This window comes from Hemiscyllium ocellatum, chromosome 24 (assembly GCF_020745735.1).
Source record: "Hemiscyllium ocellatum isolate sHemOce1 chromosome 24, sHemOce1.pat.X.cur, whole genome shotgun sequence".
In the NCBI taxonomy this organism is placed as follows: domain Eukaryota; kingdom Metazoa; phylum Chordata; class Chondrichthyes; order Orectolobiformes; family Hemiscylliidae; genus Hemiscyllium; species Hemiscyllium ocellatum.
This window is the reverse complement of record NC_083424.1, coordinates 29,750,305-29,769,029: the sequence shown is the minus strand read 5'-3', so window position 1 is coordinate 29,769,029 and position 18,725 is coordinate 29,750,305. Positions and strand designations below refer to the sequence as shown.

The 18,725-nt window shown below is 38.6% G+C and overlaps 1 protein-coding gene across 1 annotated transcript in view; it reads right to left on the bottom strand.

Moving 5' to 3' along the window:
* kntc1 (kinetochore associated 1) overlaps nt 1-18,725 on the bottom strand; it is a 152,923-nt gene that overhangs the window by 110,261 nt on the left and 23,937 nt on the right. The window contains exons 7-16 of the mRNA XM_060843653.1: nt 17,948-17,982; nt 17,739-17,846; nt 12,480-12,570; nt 6,420-6,472; nt 6,222-6,334; nt 3,771-3,825; nt 3,410-3,508; nt 2,532-2,575; nt 2,282-2,347; nt 637-712 (exon numbers count right to left, since the gene is read on the bottom strand). Coding sequence (XP_060699636.1) covers nt 637-712; nt 2,282-2,347; nt 2,532-2,575; nt 3,410-3,508; nt 3,771-3,825; nt 6,222-6,334; nt 6,420-6,472; nt 12,480-12,570; nt 17,739-17,846; nt 17,948-17,982 — 740 coding nt within the window. The remainder of the gene's footprint in view (nt 1-636; nt 713-2,281; nt 2,348-2,531; nt 2,576-3,409; nt 3,509-3,770; nt 3,826-6,221; nt 6,335-6,419; nt 6,473-12,479; nt 12,571-17,738; nt 17,847-17,947; nt 17,983-18,725) is intronic.

Below are 18,725 nucleotides of genomic sequence, written 5' to 3'. Positions count from 1 at the left end.
TCCTATCTGTACATGCCATTTTCACTAGTCAATATTCATATTGGGTTTTATGGAATTCAGTGCACCACAAGACCGACTCAGTTATACTTCCATAATGCTTTCTCCATGAGAACCTCTCTGTCAATCAATCAGAGTTGACTTCCCAGCAACAAGTATCAATTTTTCCGGTAGTTTAAATTGTAGTAATCACTCAAAGTTTGGTATTCTTGCACTTGTTCTGAGGAGTGTAAGATGAAAAGCTTCAGCAATGTGCTTTTCTTGACAGCAACATTCAAGTTCTGTACTACCAAGCAATTCCTTATATTTTTTTCTGGCTGGATTTACAGAGAGAGAAACAGCGTTCATGTTCCATGTCCAATGTGACTCTCCTTCTGAAAGTCAGTTGTGTTTCTCTCCCCACAGACCAATTTCCCAGGCATTTTGTTTTTATTTCCGTTCTCAAGAATCTGCAGTGTTTTGCTTTTACTTAATTATTTCCTGTTCTATTTCTCAAGTAGGGATATGGCCCATAGGTAGTTACTTGCTTGATCCAAATGTCCATTATTTGGTTTGACTTCAGTTAGTGGGCAGGATATCATTTGCAGAAATTCAGCTGAGCTTATATTTTACTTGGTATCCATTTTGGCAGAAACCTACCTCAACATCCAATGCAAATTGAATAGCGAATCTCTCCGCTTCCTCAAATTTGTGTTTATAAAGCAGGCGGCTTAGTCTAGAAGCAGAATGCAAAATGTAAAACACAACAGCCAATCACAATTTAATTAACAAAAAGGGGAAAAAACACAAGTAAAAGACTTAAGTAAGATCAAATCAATCAAGGTTTGGGGCAAGAACAGAGAGTTCAACATTTCAAGCATGAACCTCAGACCTAAAAAGGCAGCAGTTGTAGAACCAGAGCAAATAAAAACAAAATGTGGAATTTAGTGCAACATTTGCTAGACTATGTGATAGAATTTCTGATAAGTGATTGAAAATGTCTAAGAATTCAAAGGAATTGGCTGTGCTATTAGTAAAGTAAATGGAAGGACTAAGAAAGAATAACATTGGATAATGGAAAAAAAAAGAGATAATGTGAAAAATTGGGTTTTAAATATAAACTAACATGAGACCATCAGCTCTAAAAAGCAGTGAAACAGAGTTGGTACACAAGCACAAGCTTCCAAATGATTCACATCCAAAATGCAAACACCTCCTCAGAAAATGGGGAACATAAGCAGACAAGAACTGTATCTCATTTGCTTGCGTGGAGAAGTACCCAGGTGAGAGAGTTGAAATGGTAGGAATATAGACCAGGAATCCACAAACAGCAGAGGGGAGTGTAGATGAGGAGCTATTAAATGCTGAAGCTGGTACATAATTAAATGTGTTGGGGTTGAAGTTTTATTTTATTCACATGTACGATGTGGGTGACGCTGGTTGGCCAGCATTTATTGCCTGTCTCCATGCAAAAGTGATGGTGAATTTCTATCTTGAATTGCCTCAAATTATGTGCTGTAGGTAGACCAATAATGGTGCTCGGGGCGCAGTTCCAGGATTTTGAGCCAGCTATACTTAAGGAATGGCTATAAATTTTCATCAGGATGGACAGTGACTTGGAGGGGAACTTGCCAGTGGCAGTATTTACATGTATCTGTTGAACACCCTTCCAGATGGAAGTAGCCGTGGACTTGGAAGTTGCTGTCTAAGAAGCTTTGGTGAACTTCTGCAGCGCATTTTGAAGTTGAAAGGTAACGTAGACAAGAATGGCAAGGTCAAGAATGATCTACACCCAACGGTAAAAAAAAGAACAGTTATGGGGGGTTCTGGCACAGAAGATATCAGATTACATCTTATGAGGCTGCAAAATCTGATGAAATAGTTTGGAGTCTTTATTATAGCACAAGATGTAAAATCTTCAGGTAGTTTCAGTCGAGATAATGTTTGGAGCAGACTTTGAAAAAGGATACAAAAGAGAGAATAAATGTGCAGAGAGAAAATGGAAAGCATAAAGGAAGAGATTTTATTTCTAAAAATCACGAAAGTGACAAAACACAAGGAAGTACATGCAAGTCCTGCAAGTGAAGGGCAGGCAGAGAAGGCAAAGATTAATAATATGAAGGTGAGGAATGATTGAAAATTGTAAACATGAAAAATTAAAATATCCTTGACCAAAGAATAACAGCATCAAGAAACCCGTTTAGTAATGGAAAACGTAAGCAAAATAACTACAATAATGAAAGTTCAACTTAGGTGATTTCTCACATGAGTGACATGAGTAAGCTTGTTATAGTTTACTCTTTACCTGTTTTCTGGCAATGCTTCTGTTAAGCATCTCATGGCTATTGTAGAAATGACTCCATTAAGTGAGCTGCGAGTCAAGAAAACATGAATTAACTACCTAGAACTAACTAGATTTAATAATGAAGTTTAAAATACAATGGAATACAATATTTTGAAAAATTACAACGCAAATATTTTTGTTCAATTGATAATACATAAATGTAATACAGCATGAAAGACTTCCAATGTTTTTAGCACTAAATTTATTATACCTTTTCTGATTTTCAGAAACTCCTTCCAAAATATATATTGAATCCTGTATCAGAAACAGTACAAGTGAGTTAGCAAAGCAATCATTGAACAGATTTTAGGTAAATGATTATGGATGCTGAAATGAATTGAGTCATTGCATGGCAAGACACAAATGTGAATTTGTCACATCACTGGATCCTGGATCTCAGCTCCATTGGCTATATAGAAGAAAGGCAGGGAAGCAAATGAAGAAAAAAAATAGGGTTCCTCTCCACAAAAGTTTAGCAATGCCAACACAATTTAATTCCAATATTAATTTATAGTGTGACTGCTAAAGAAGTTATTTCTACCTGGGTTCAATTCCCGCCTCAGGCGACTGACTGTGTGGAGTTTGCACATTCTCCCCGTGTCTGCGTGGGTTTCCTCCGGGTGCTCCGGTTTCCTCCCACAGTCCAAAGATGTGCGGGTCAGGTGAATTGGCCATGCTAAATTGCCCGTAGTGTTAGGTAAGGGGGTATATGTAGGGGTATGGGTGGGTTGTGATTCGGCGGGTCGGTGTGGACTTGTTGGGCCGAAGAGCCTGTTTCCACACTGTAAGTAATCTAATCTAATCTAAATATATAATAAAGTCTATGGCATTATAATTGCAAAAATGTTAATAGTACTATAAATCTTTTTACAAAATGTCTGCTAATTATGCTTTCAAATAATAAAAACTTAACTGCCTGAACAATTTCACTATTATTCTTTCTCATGTTGTTATAAAACTGTAATTTTAATAATTTAGAAGGTAATAATTTAAATTTTCTCAAAGTAAGAAACTATTTTATTAAGATTTATTTCAAAAAGTGAACAAATTTTCCAAACCATCAAAAATGTGTATACAATTATCTCCTACCTGACCAATATCAGTTTGAACCAGAGCTGCAATATCTGCTACTTCTAGAGAGTATAGTAGCTTCATTGTGGGAAATGAATACACCATAATATTTCTCATCTGTGAAAAAAAATCAGAGATTAGTCTACTTTATACAATATTAATGGCTTATTATACCCATCTACCAGAGCCAAGAGAAAACAAATACTTTGCACTAAACCTTAAAATTAACTCGAGTTTGAAAACTCTAACTTCCTGAACAGAAAAAAATCCTACTAAACAGATTTGGAAAACTTAATTCCGGTAAGTTTACAGCTTTGCTCAATAGAAACAATAATTCATTAGGAGAACTGGTCTGTAATTGGGGGAAAAAAAACATTACCTGTTTATTCACTGAAGTTGTCAGAGCTACAAGTTTCAGGTTTGCATTCCCTTGTCTATGAGGAGACAAAATTAATAAATATAACTGATTGCTTCTCCACTAACAGTAACTTCCATTTATCAGTAACACCTTTAACACAGAAAAAGTGAGGAAAAAATATTCGATACTGCAAGCTGATCAAAAAGGATGGGCTTTAAGAAAAGAGCTAACTTAAGGATTGGAGGGCATTCTACTGTTGTGTGCATTTCATTCAAGCATTTGGTCCTTATATTTTTTGTTGAATGGCCATACACATAAAAAGTCAATTTGTGCTTGGGCTACACATGAACTTTTGGGTGGCCACAAAACCAAAAAGGGTGTAAGCAGGGAACTCTCGAGCTTGGAGTCTCTGCACCTGAAGGTTCCCCTCCTAATGATACTTTGAATGGATGGAATGCACAACTTGCCATAGTCAGGAAAGAGAAAAATAATACATTATTTATGTGCAGATAATAAACAAACATGCTGCAGAAGAGTTTCTATGGAACTGAATTTGTAGACTGGATTTTATTGCCCACTACCAGGTATTTTTTTTTAATAAAGAGGCGAGACACACAAACATGGTGGATAGCTAGCTCATCACATTCCTTCCGACTCCCAAACCAATCAGCCCCACCGATCACTTTCTCACAACCCATTCCTCCAGATGGCTGAGAGTGCATTAACTTGGACTAGGCAAGCTGTCGTCTGGTGTTCTGGCCTCCTCTCCTGGTTGGTGGAAAGAGGACGCCCTGCCTCTGAAACACCCAGTTAAGCAGGATTTTGAGGTCCTAGGTCCTGCCAGCAAAGCTGAATGCCAGTTTTCGCTTCTCGACCATATTTGGTGGGGGGAAAATGTCAGGAACTGTGCAGGGCTGCTCTAGACGATCAACATTACAGAGGGACATAGCTAAGCTGCAGAACTGGGCCAAGAGGTGGCAAACAGAGTTTAATGCAGAAAAGTGTGAGGTGATTCACTTTGAAAGTTGTAACAGGAATGCAGAGTACTGGGCTAATGGTAAGTGTAGATTGGTAGTGTAGATGAGCAGAGAGACCTCGATATCCATATGCACAGATCCCTTAAAGATGCCATCCAGGTTGATAGGGCTGATAAGAAGGCATATGGTGTATTAGCTTTTATTAGTAGAGGGATCAAGTTTTGGAGCCATGGGGTCATGCTGCAGCGATACAAAACTCTGGTGCAGCCACAACTGGAATATTGCGTGCAGTTCTGATCACCGCGTTATAGGAAGGATGTGGAAGCTTTGAAAAGGGTTCACAGGAGATTCACTAGGATGTTGCCTGATATGGAGGAAAAGTCTTATGAGGAAAGGTTGAAGGACTTGAGGATGTTTTCGTTAGAGAGAAGAAGGTTGAGAGGTGATTTAATTGAGACATAAGATAATCAAAGAGTTACATTGGGAGGACAGTGAGAGCCTTCTCCCTAGGATGGTAATGACTAGGATGAGGGGGCATAGCTTCAAATTGAGGGGTGATAGATACAGGACAGATATCAGAGTTTCTTTACTCAGAGTAGTAGGGGTGTGGAACGTACTGCCTGCAACAGTTGAAGACTAGCCAACTTTATGGTCATGTAAATGGTCATTGGATAGGTATATGGACGAGAATGGAACAGTATAGGTTAGATGGGCTTCAGATTGGGTTCACACGGCAACATCGAGGGCCGAAGGGCCTGTACTGCACTGTAATGTTCTATGAATACAGATTATGCATTCTTAATGAATGGCACATATAATTTTCAGTGAAAGGTGTTTCCCTTTCTGCTCTGCAAACTGAAATGTTGGACAAAATGAGGTCCAGTCATTTCAGTCCAGGTTTATAATGGCTTTTTAAAAGATGGTGCCAGTTCCAGAGATGACAAACAATTCCAGGATATCCTGATAGTGGTAAGTTGGTCAAGGTAAATCAATTGGTAGAATGGAACTAAAATCAACGTGGGGCACTATAGGATTGGTATCAGTAGTTAATGAGGCAAATTTTGTAAGATGCAGTTAAAAAATGACCCAACCCTCACAGACAGAAATCCTCAACAACACTAACAGTTAGCCAATTAAAAACTTCAGCCCACTGTTTTATATCAGCTGAATTCTTGCCAAAATGCTGTGAACGGAAATGAATAGAAAAAGTGAGTGTTTCATGAAGTCCAATCTTTTCACACAATTCAATTTCATTCCCAATTCATTTCACCTGCACTTAAACTGATCCAATCAAGATATTGTTGAAAATATGTACTTTTTAAATCTGTTGGATGTTTTTAATTCTTCCTTAAATTTTCTGGCTAAATTGATTAAATGTAAATCCCTTTTCCATGGAAAGTAAACAATTGAAGCAAATTGTCAAATTAATATGAATAACTAAAATTTTAAAAGAAGAAAGGGCTGTTTTATTATAACAATTCAAAACTTCTCTTACTTGTTCATGGCAGAAGAATCTCCCTCTGCAGTCAGCAAGAAATCCTGGATGTGAACTGATGGCCAGTACCAGACCATAACAAAAGCATATGCATCCCACATACTGAGACAATTCTGAACCAAAAAGTGAAAGCCAGTTAGAATGTTTCGGTGATTATTTTTTCTTTTAAATTCTGTCATAAAACAGAGTTGAACTTACAGTATCATCCAAGATAAATATCGCACTCCCAACAATTTGACATTTCTTCACATCTAAAATTAAAAACATACAGATTATGCATTCTTAATGAATGGTACATGTACATTTTCAATGAAAGGTGTATCCCTTCCTGCTCTGCAAACTGAAATGTTGGACAAAATGAGGTCCAGCCATTTCAATCTTGTCAAATGATCAAACAGTCCACTTTTCTCAATTTCTAACTGCTTACTTAAATCAGACCTTTTTCTGGTGTTAAATAGTCAGTATTCAAATTAGGTTGGAGCAAGAAATTATTTTTGATTATTGAAAGGTGTTATTCAGATCAGCATTTCCACAAAGCAATGACCATCACTCATAAAAGGATATAGGAATGGGGGGGAAGCGGTGGAAGGTGTTGTGATATGGTTGGACATAGAAGTTCATATTACTGAAACAGGAGTAACTTTGATACATTTGGAACAAAGGTACACTAACTGGTCCGAAGAGAGCACTTTTTATTCATGTCTTCAAGTTATACACTGCCTAATTTGATTGTGAAAGAAAAATTGGCAAGTTTAAATTTACAGATTATACCAAATAGTCTAAGAGTGATTATATTCAAAAACATTGGTAAGATTTAGTGCTTGAGCGAGAACGTAGTTGTAATCACATTAGAAACATAGAAAATAGAAATGGGAGTAGGCCATTCAGCGATTGAACCTGCTTTATTGTTCAATATGATCTTCCAACTCTGTGCCCTGTTTCCGCTTTTGTTCCATGTGCTTTGATCCCTTTAGGCCGAAGAACTAATTCCTTGAAAACTTCTAATGTTTTGACATCAACTGTTTTTTGTAACAAAGAACTCCACTGGCTCACCAATCCGAGGGAACAAGATTCTCCTCATCACAGTCCTTAATGCCTTATCCTGTACCCTCAGATTGTGAGGATATATTGACAGACTTCAATCTATGCACACTAGTTTCAAGTTGAAGAATGTATACAGCAGTAGCATAATTCACATACAGATCTTAAACTGAATTATAAAAGTACACTAACCAAACTATCACCCTTTATTTCCTGTCATGTCTTAGAAGTCAGATACATCCTAATTTGAGTTTCCACCAGTTGGTTAACAAGAAGTACTTAAAGTATCTACTGAGGACCCAGTGAATGAACTAGATGCTTCTTTAGTGAAAAAAAAATCAACACCACAAGATTAGTCAAAGGAGTGGAACTTATGAGGAAGTTTGATCATTTTCCAACATTAGAATAGATGTTTGAAGATATCGATGTTGATGTGGATTTTCCTGTTGGTGGATATAAGCCAAATTTCTCAAATTAAATGAGTGGATGCAAATAATAGACTTTTTGATTGCTCCAAAGAAACATACTTCCAAAGAAATTGTTCATGGTCCTCAAGGCACAGTTTCTGAATATAATGCTTCCTAAAAATATGGAGGTCTTTCAGTCACACAACATGGAAACAGACCCTTCGATTCAACTCAACCATGCCGACCAGGTTCCCAAAACTAGTCCCATTTGCCTGCGTTTGGACCATTTCCATCTAAACCTTGGCTATTCATGTATCTGTCCAAATATCTTTTAAAAGTTGTAACTACACCTGCATGTACCAATTCCTCGGTCAGTTCATCCCATTTATGTACAATTACCTGTGTGAAAAAGTTGCCTCTCAGTCCCTTTTAAATCTTTCCCCTCTCATCTTAGAACTATGCCCTCTAGTTTTGAATTCCCCTATCCAGGGAAAGGATCTTTGATATTCACCTTATCTTCACACCTCTTGATTTTATAAACCTCTATAAAGGTCACCACTCAACCTCTTACACTCCAGGGAAAAAAGTCCCAGACTATCTAGCCCCTCCTTATAAACCAAATTCTTCAGTCTCGGTAACATCCTCATAAATCTTTTCTGCACCCTTTCCAACATAATAATATCATAACAAGAACTGTACATTGAATTCCAAAATATCTTGTTTTAAAATCTGATTGAAGATTTGTAGCTTGGGTATCCGTTGTTGTGGTTCTGCTCGCCGAGCTGGAAGTTTTTGCTGCAAACGTTTCGTTCCCTGGCTAGGGAACATCATCAGTGCTGTTGGAGCCTCGTGTGAAGCGCTGCTTTGATGTTTCTTCCGGTATTTATATTGGTTTGTTCTTGCCGCTCCCGGGTGTCAGTTTCAGCTGCAGTGATTTGTATGTGGGGTCCAGGTCGATGTGTCTGTTGATGGATGTTCTTGCCGTTTCCGGGTGTCAGTTTCAGCTGTAGTGGTTTGTATATGGTGTCCAGGTCAATGTGTCTGTTGATGGAGTTTGGGGATGAATGCCATGCTTCTAGGAATTCTCTGGCTGTTCTCTGTCTGGCTTGTCCTATGATAGTGGTGTTTTCCCAGTCAAATTCATGTTGCTGGTTGTCTGAGTGTATGGCTACTAGAGATAGCTGGTCGTGTCGTTTTGTGGCTAGCTGATGTTCATGGATGCGGATTGTTAGCTGTCTTCCTGTTTGTCCTATATAGTGTTTTGTGCAGTCCTTGCATGGTATTTTGTAAACTACGTTAGTTTGGCTCATGCTGGGTATTGGGTCCTTTGTTCTAGTGAGTTGTTGTCTGAGCGTGGATGTTGGCTTGTGTGCTGTTATGAGTCCTAAGGGTCGCAGTAGTCTGGCTGTCAGTTCTGAGACGCTCCTGACGTATGGTAGAGTGGCTAGTCCTTTTGGTTGTGGCATACCCAGCATGAGCCAAACTAACATAGTTTACAAAATACCATGCAAGGACTGCACAAAACACTATATAGGACAAACAGGAAGACAGCTAACAATCCGCATCCATGAACATCAGCTAGCCACAAAACGACACGACCAGCTATCTCTAGTAGCCATACACTCAGACAACCAGCAACTTGAATTTGACTGGGAAAACACCACTATCATAGGACAAGCCAGACAGAGAACAGCCAGAGAATTCCTAGAAGCATGGCATTCATCTCCAAACTCCATCAACAGACACATTGACCTGGACACCATATACAAACCACTACAGCTGAAACTGACACCCGGAAACGGCAAGAACATCCATCAACAGACACATCGACCTGGACCCCACATACAAATCACTGCAGCTGAAACTGACACCCGGAAGCGGCAAGAACAAACCAATATAAATACCGGAAGAAACATCAAAGCAGCGCTTCACACGAGGCTCCAACAGCACTGATGATGTTCCCTAGCCAGGGAACGAAACGTTTGCAGCAAAAACTTCCAGCTCGGCGAGCAGAACCACAACATATCTTGTTTTATTTGATCAACACTTAATGATCACTTATTTAATATGTTAGAACCCTTGCAGATGTTTCATTATTTTTTTTCTTTTATCAATTTTGTTTTGGAACTGTGGACTGAAACTGTGAGCTGAAAATGACCTTTGAACTGTGGGCAGCAGCTTATTTTAAAAAGAAGCAGAACAAACAATCTGTGGTGTGTTTGAGATGCCAGGCCTGGATTTAAGTGCAGGTTGGATATTGATCGAAAGGTTCAGCAGGCTCAGCTTCGACACTAGAGCAGTAAGTTTAAACAGTTATCAGATGTTGGCCATTAATGAGGTCAGTACCTGAGAATTGGTTCCAAAAGTCTATAAGAGACTTTATGTACAAGCAGATGGCAGATGTTGACTGGAGTAATTGGACTTGTGGGGAAACAGTCAATTTGACGAGAAGAGAGCAAAAATTTGAACTGGGTTTTGGGCTGTTTTCTGGAAGAAAGAGTTTGGCTACTGATGTGATAGCATGAATATCGGGAAGCTCTACACCTAAACTCAGTTAGTGGAAGTTCAGAGAATAGAAACTAATTCATACGTGTCACTGACTTCTTCTAAGTGAACTTAAAAAAGTGGCCATTAACAACTTCAGAAAATCAACCAAGAAATAATCATAAATATCTGTGGAACAAATCATCATGAAAACCATCTAATCAACTAGGCTGGTTTTGATATTTTCTTTATCATTTAATTGTTTTATTGTTTGTCTTTTGTGGGAATGGGGCTGAAAACAAAGGTAATTAAATTTAAACACTGATATCAAGTGTACTACTTTGTTATTTTATTTTGCATTATTAAAGTAATTTATTGTCATTAACCTGTTAAGTCTTTTAAGCTACAAACCGATCTTGAGAATTCATTATTTGCAGAGTTTGCGATTGGTTATTTTAAAAAGTCTAGTTAGGAACTACTGGGGTCAATTTTGATGATGTTTGAAGATTTTAATTATACTGTATTGCTAATATAAAAGGTAGAAAAGCTGATTTGGTTCAGCTGTCTGTCTTCATGTCATAACAAGTAGTACATAACATGTGTTGTTAGACTGTTTGAGCATGAATAGTTAGGTGACAATGTGATATGGGTCGCTCTGCACAGTACACATCTGGAAATGCTTTGAAAGTGGACCAATGTCCATTGTCAGATATCATCTGATCTGGGACACTAAATACACTGATACTCATCATATCAGCAGTTCACTTTGTTACCATATTTATCAATGGGAAATTTTAAATATTCTCTGCACACAGACTTCCCTCTGGTCTACAAGAAACTGTTCATCGCTACACTACTACATCAAGTTATGCATTCTAGAAATGTATTCAGTTTGTTTTGAAATATTGGTTGTACTTATGAATTCTAATTTTGATTTTTTAAAAAAGGGAATCTGTTAATTATTTAAATGCAGGTGATGGTAATTAACTGGGGATTAACTGTACACCTATAAATAGTAACAGGCTGAAACTGTGCATGTTGGGTTAGGTTACATTATGTTGTCAATAAAATTCATTAAAAAGCATGCAAAAATCAATTCCAGTTTTATCCTTCACAATCTTTCTTTCTAGAGTGCACTGTTGAAGGTGTTATCCTTTGGATGAGATTTTGAGATTATCCAATCGCGACCACGTTGCTGTTTGTATGAAGTTGCTATGTGCAATTTGGCTGCCATGATTCCTGTATTATAACAGTGACTATACTTAAAAGTACTTCATTAGCTATAAAGCAGCTTGGGACTATGGTCTTAACTACGTCCCATTTTCGATCCAAGGCTTTAACGGCAAGAAAAGAATCTTGCCAATGAGTAGCAAAACACCTATTTGCATTTATTAATATCTTATATTAATTAATCCATCTTATTTTATGTGCTGTTTGTTATTTTCCCAAGCAGCAGATGAAACTAGGTAATGACAATTCCCAGCAGCCCTGGCAAACACATTGAATGAACTTCAACCAAATGGTCATATCTCAGTCAATTTAAAGGAGAGTGTCATGAAGGAATTCCGGCCACAATCTATCAAAGGCATCATCTAATCTCAATCCAGGGGTTTGGGTGTGTCAGTCCTGTACGTCCAGTGCAACCAATTCAGTAAATCCCATCCAATTAATTAAGGAGCGAACAGAGATCAGCACCGACTCGCTTTCCAGGTTGGTCACAGGGGTGGCAACGGGCAGTCCTGTAGATTTGTTCACTGAAAGTAGAGGGGAGGGGGAATTAATCAGGGCCACTGATGTGGTGTGCAAGTTAGAGGCAGTATACTGGTGGGGATCGGAAGCAGCATGCTGAGATGCAGAGGCGAAAATAGTGGCGGGGGGGAACGCAACATTAAGTTGGAGATGAAAGTACATTTGAAGGCACAAATGAAGGCACAATATGGACCCAATATACCAACCACTACAGCGGACAGCTGAAACTGACACCCGGAAGCGGCAAGGACAGACCACTATAAATACCGGAAGAAACATCAGAGGCACTTCGCAGGAGGCTCCAGAGCACTGATGATGTCTCCTAGCCAGGGGACGAAACGTTTGCAACAAAAACTTCCAGCTCGGCGAACAGAACCACAACAGGGGTTATTGTGGCCACAGTACAATGAAGGTGCAAAGAAACTGAAGAAAAAAGTCATCAGAAAGCCCGGGACCAGCAGCAACCACCACAAATAATAGGTTGCATAATATAAAGGGCCTGTAAATGTTATCACAAAGCAATTGTAACAAAGATTTGCTGAACTGATGATTCTCAATGTTCAAATTTCACATTTACCTTTCAGTATGGATGAGTCAATCATATTGTTGACTTCTAGATCTTTCTGCGCAGTTATGTTCCATGTTGATAGTACGTAGTCACCTGTGCCCTATAAGATGTGAACAAAATAGTTTCTCTCTTTTGAACAGTTTTATTAACTAGGGTAACAAAAATAATAAAGTCAAACAATGTTGCCTTGATAATACAAGAACTATGCTTGAGATTACAAAGGCATGTCATACATAACATATGCTCTTTTGCATATTGCGTACATTAATTTCTGTTAAATTGGGCATGATATCCACTTTATTTTGCACATGCCTGGGAGCAGGTAAGACACCCCCATATACAATCAATAAAAAAGCTCACCAGATAAAGTGCCAATTAGGCACACAGGTTGATGAAGCAGCAGGTTTCTCAGTCAACAATTCCCCACAATAACAACGTCCCACCCTGCCTGAAGTTGCCAGCCAAAGGCCAGCAGCTACTGAGCAGAACAATGCCACTTCAAAGAAGCAGGCTGCTGGATGAACAGCAAAAAAGCCTAAAGGAGCAGAAATGCTCCTGAAGTGAAAGAAGCAGTTGGTCATCTCCCTGCTGGCAACTAGCCCAATATTTTGGCAATTGTATCAATTAGCCTGCTAATTCAAGAGGGAGAAACATCCTACCATTGTGATATACCCAAGTGGAGACATAAAAGCATGTTATTACAAAACTTCAAAACAGAAAAAGTAAACAAACAATAAAATGGATACAGCTTATTCGTGTATACTTTTCTCTTACACAGAGGGCACTAACTTTTTTATTCATTTGTGTACAGTGTGGAAGTCACTGGCTGTCCAACATTTTTTGCCCATTCTTAATTGCGCTCAAAAAGGTGGTGGTGAGCTACCATCTTGAACTGCTGGAGTCCCCATGATGTAGGTGGACTCACATGCTCTTAAGGAAGAGAATTCCAAGATTTTGATCCAGTGACAGTGAAGGAATGACAACATATTTCCAAGTCAGGATAGTGAGTGACTGGGAGGGGAACTTGCAGGTGGTAGTGTTATCATGTATCTGCTTCCCTTGTCCTCCTGGATGGAAGGGATGGTGGGCTTGGAAGGTGCTGTCTTAGAATCTTCAGTAAATCTTATTGATATTACATACTGCTGCTGAACGTCGATGGTGCAGGGAGTGGATGCTTATGGTTGTGGTGCCAACCAAGCAGGCTGCTTTGTCCTGGATGGTGTCAAGCTACTTGAGTGTTGTTGGAACTGCACTCATCTAGGGAAGTGGGGGCCATTCCATCACACTCCCGACTTATGCCTTACAGATAATGGAAACATTTCGGGAGTCAGGACTCGTGTTACTTGTTACAGTATTCCTAGCCTCTGACTTGCTTTTTTTATTCACTCACGGGATGAGGGCATCACTGGCTAAGCCAGCATAAATGGACATTCCTAATTGCCTGGAAAGCAGTTAACTGTCAACCATATTGCTGTACTGTGCGACATATAAGCCAGACTAGGTAAAGGCGACAGTTTCCTTTCTTAAAGGATATTTGTGAACCAGATGTGTTTTGCCGATAATTGACATTGAATTCATGGTCATCATTAGACTCTTAGTTCCAGATGTTTATTAATTCAAATTCAACTATCTGCCATGATGTGATTCAAACCCCGGTCCCTGGAACATTAGTTAGATCTATGGATTAACAGTCCAGCAATAATACTACGACGTTATCGCATCCCCTCTTGTAACCAGTGTTTATGTTGAGAGTCCAGTTGAATTTCTGGTCAATGGTAAACACAAGGATTTTGATAGTGGGGGATTCAGTGATGGTGACACCAATGAATGCCTAAGGATTGTGGTTAGAATGTGTCTTATTGGAGATTGCCTTTTGCGCCACACAAATGTTACATGCCATTATCAGCCTAAGCATTCTGTTTCACAGTAGCAAGTGCACTCTGGGAACATATTCAGGTGCTGTGCCTTTGCATTGCAAAACAAAAAAAGGAATTTTTCTATTTTTAAAGAAATATAGATACCAAAAAAACCAATTGTATGAACACTTCAACATTCTGAGAAACCGTGCAAATTATTCACTAGTTTCTGGGGTGTAGCTTTGTTCGCTGAGCTGTAGGTTTGATATCCAGATGTTACCTAGCCAGGTAATGAAACATCATCAGTGGCGACCTCCAAGTGAAGCAAAGCTGTTATATCCTGCTTTCTATTTATATGTTTGTTCTGGACGGGGTTCCTGGAGTTTGTGGTGATGTCATTTCCTGTTCGTTTTCTGAGGGGTTGATAGATGGTATCTAGATATATGTGTTTGTTTATGGCGTTGTGGTTGAAGTGCCAGGTCTCTAGGAATTCTCTGGCAAATTCACTGACCAAATACTTAACTAAACCATCAACCATCCCAACACACACAAACGAAGCTGTATCAGAACACTATTCCAACGAGCCACATCACACTGCAGCACAGACGAACTTCGGAAAACAGAGGAGAACCACCTACATAACGTATTCGAGAAGAACGGATACTCAAAAAGGACAGTCCGCAGATTACTCAAGAACAAACCACAACAAGCAGACCAAACACAGCCAGAAACCCTAACCATACCTTACCATACATCAAAGAAGTTTCAGAAATGACAGCCAGACTACTAAGACCCCTCGGAATCCTAGTAGCACACAAACCCACCAACACTCTCAAACAAAAACTAACAAACTTAAAAGACCCAGTACAACCCATGGACAAAACCAACATCATCTACAAAATTCCATGCAAGGACTGCCACAAACACATCGTAGGACAAACAGGAAGAAAGTTAGCCACCAGGATACACGAACACCAGCTAGCCACAAAACGACACGACCCTCTTTCCCTCGTAGCCCTACACACAGATGCAAAAAAAACACCAATTCGACTGGGACAACACATCTATCCTGGGACAGGCTAAGCAAAGACATGCCAGAGAATTCCTAGAGGCCTGGCACTCCAACCACAAAGCCATAAACAAACACATAGATCTAGATGCCAGCTATCAACCCCTCAGAAAACGAACAGGAAATGACATTCACCACAAACTCCAGGAACCCCATCCAGGACAAACATATAAATAGAAAGCAGGAGACAACAGCTTCGCTTCACTTGGAGGTCGCCACTGATGATGTTACCTAGCCAGGTAATGAAACGTCTGGATATCAAACCTACAGCTCAGCGAGCAAACCTACACCCTAAACCTCAACCTGAGCTACAAACCTTCACAAACCTTGCAAAAATCACTAGTTTTTAATTTATTAAATAAAAATATTAAGTTGAAATTAGCCATCAAAATCTATATGTAGGTAAATCGAGAAGGTATTCTCATTAGTCAGAACATTCAACACAAACTGTCTCTCCTGAAATTCTTTTCTGCTCCTGTGATGATGCTGCTCCTTTAACAAGGTTATTCTGTCCTTGATTTTATTTTTGAAAGGAGTTGTATAGGCAGAGGTGATGAAATTTCTGAACTGACTATTTTAATGACTAACAGATGCTGTCTCAGTCAACATTCAGAAAAGGCTTTCAAGTTATTTCTTAAAATACTCATACAATGAAAAGGGAGTGGCCAGTTCCCCCAGTTCAGGGTTGTTTCTAGTTTTGGGTTAGTTTTAGCTGGGAACCCAAAGAAACAGTTCCATGCTGATCCTTACTCACTTACATTTTCCTCCTAAAAGAACCTGTCTTTGAATTTACCTTTTTGCCAAGGGGTGTGTTTATGGGATGCTGCAGGAAATTGGACTTTGGCAAGGGTTTGTTAAATTGCATTTTCGTGTTGGCTGGGTTTTCAACTAGTTATGTTATTCTAAATTTGGTTTTTTTTTTGTTTGTGTGTAATAAATTATGTTTTGTTTAAAACCAAGTAATTTGGCCAGCTGCAATGCTCCTGGAATATTCACCTTACACCTGCTCAAAACTACTAGAAAAGTTAGGTTCTGGGTTACCCATTTTAAAAATGTTTTGAAGAGGTCTGGCCTGGTCCACAACAGATTGGGGGCTCCTTGCAGGATTTGTTCTATAATTCCAATTTTGGTTGTTGGACTCAAAGGCAGTGAGTGCTAGGTGTTAGTGTCTTTTGTTCCGGCTATTGAATTTGATTGGTTTAAATAGTGCTTGGTGTAGTAATGGCTCTTTCAGTCATTAAGAGAGTGTTCTGGTAGTGGAAGAAGTGACTTTGGGGGTTTTACAAAAGGTGAACAAGGCAAAGCTACAGGAATTGTCAGTCAAGCTAGAGTTGGAGTTACCTTTGTCGGTAAGGAGGGATAATGACAGCAATACTTCAGCATTTAAATTTGCTGGAATTGCCATCGGAATCTTGGGATAGCTAAAATTCAATTTAAAATGAAGCAGCTTGTGTTAAAGGCAAAAGAAAAAAGAAAGAGAAAGAAAAATGAAACAGTTTGAATTACGATTAAAAGCAGAGGAAAGAGGAAAAAACTGAAAGTCTTTTTCTAATTGTTGACGTAGGCATCACCTGTTAGCCATTATTAAATTGGCCAATACAGACGTTTTAGCACCTCTACCTTTACGACCCCTCAAAAAAAAGGACAGAATAACTTTATTAAAGGAGCAGCATCGTTACACTCCTGATGTATAAAAGATGCCTTTTGGTTAGCATAAATCCTTCACACTTCATCACTTAAGTACTCCAACTTTGTAAACCAAAATGGTTAAACATCTGTGGAGTTTTAACTATTTGCTTTTAATAATGCAAAACCACCAGACAAATGGTACAAAGAATATCTGCAGATCTTCCATCATAGTTACAGTGCATGATTTGGAGAACCCTTGCCAAATTCCAATAGGACAATGCTTTTAAATAATAGGGTTCTCATTCGAATACAGAAGTGCATAGCAACTTCAATTGTCCACAAACTTAATGTAAGAACTGGAAGTCTATCACAATAATCAAGAATTTAGACATTATATCCATAAAAAAACGTAAACAGTGCTCTTAACAAGAACAAATCAGATCAAACAAGACTCCATTTTAATTGTTAAATTGCTAAAGTTGTGTTATAAACCCTGAATTACCTACGAATACTATTGTATCCTTATAATTACATATTCAACCCATCTCATTTACACAGAACATACCCGTACTAGGCAAGTTAATTGGGAGTGGTTTAACACACATTTCAGCAGTTAAAAATGCAATTCTCAATACTAGTATTAAAAAAAATCATGATTTAGATTTTGTAAACAATGGCAAATCATTTGCAAAATTTATGAAAGGAACAATTTACCCCAACTAGCAGTTTCACATTTTTGAAACTGTCAATCACTGCATGGTTACAGCCATCTGTGTGTTTATCCTCAGTGTGAACATATTTGATCTTGATCTGTTCCTTTAGCTAAAGAGAAAAAAAAACAAATTTCAAAACTAGTGCCACAATAGACTTTCCTGCCATATTAAGAGGTAGCATTATAGCATTTAAAAGTCTTGAGGTCTTACTGCTTTTGTTGTATCAAAGTCCATTTTCTCAATTGCTGTAAGAAAAAGAAAAAACACAAACGATAAATAATTAATGAAACAGAAACATCAAATCAGTAGCAGATCAAATGAGTCAGTAGATCTAATCTCTAACAATATTATGATGAACAATGATTCACAAGCATACATGGAAACCCAAGGTATACAAGAACATTGGGTAGAAAACCCAAGATATGGTGGCATGAGTTTGGTAGTCAAATATGAGGAATTTGAATAAGATCCCAGGGTTCAAAAGGATTGCTAAATAAATCTCACTATCTGGAAGAATTGAGAGTTATGGGGTCAAGAGTACAGGGCAACTATTCATTCACAGAGTGACCAAACATGAATTCCCTAGTTGAGAATTCTGGGAACATAGGAATGGAGCAGGGAAGGGAAGAAAAGAATAGGACAGAAGAATATGGGGCACAGCTGCAGATGTATCTATCACCATATTATCATTTCACCATCCCCCTATAACTTATCCAGAGTCCTTCAAAACTATCAAGCATGCTCATTCTTTCTTTCTCTCTCACCTTCACCTTCCATTTATGCATTTCCAATATAAAAGTGATGTCCAAAAATTTGAGAAGGGCTTGTGGTTGGAAGTGCATCTCAAGACTTATTGGAGGAGGCATGGAGTGTATGGAGAGAATGGCAACAGTATAATAACAGAATGTTGCTCATAGGCTGCAAGGTTTGGAGCAGGGCTTCAAGTCTAAAGAACAGTCCAGAACTTTTCTTTACTTCCGCTCTATTT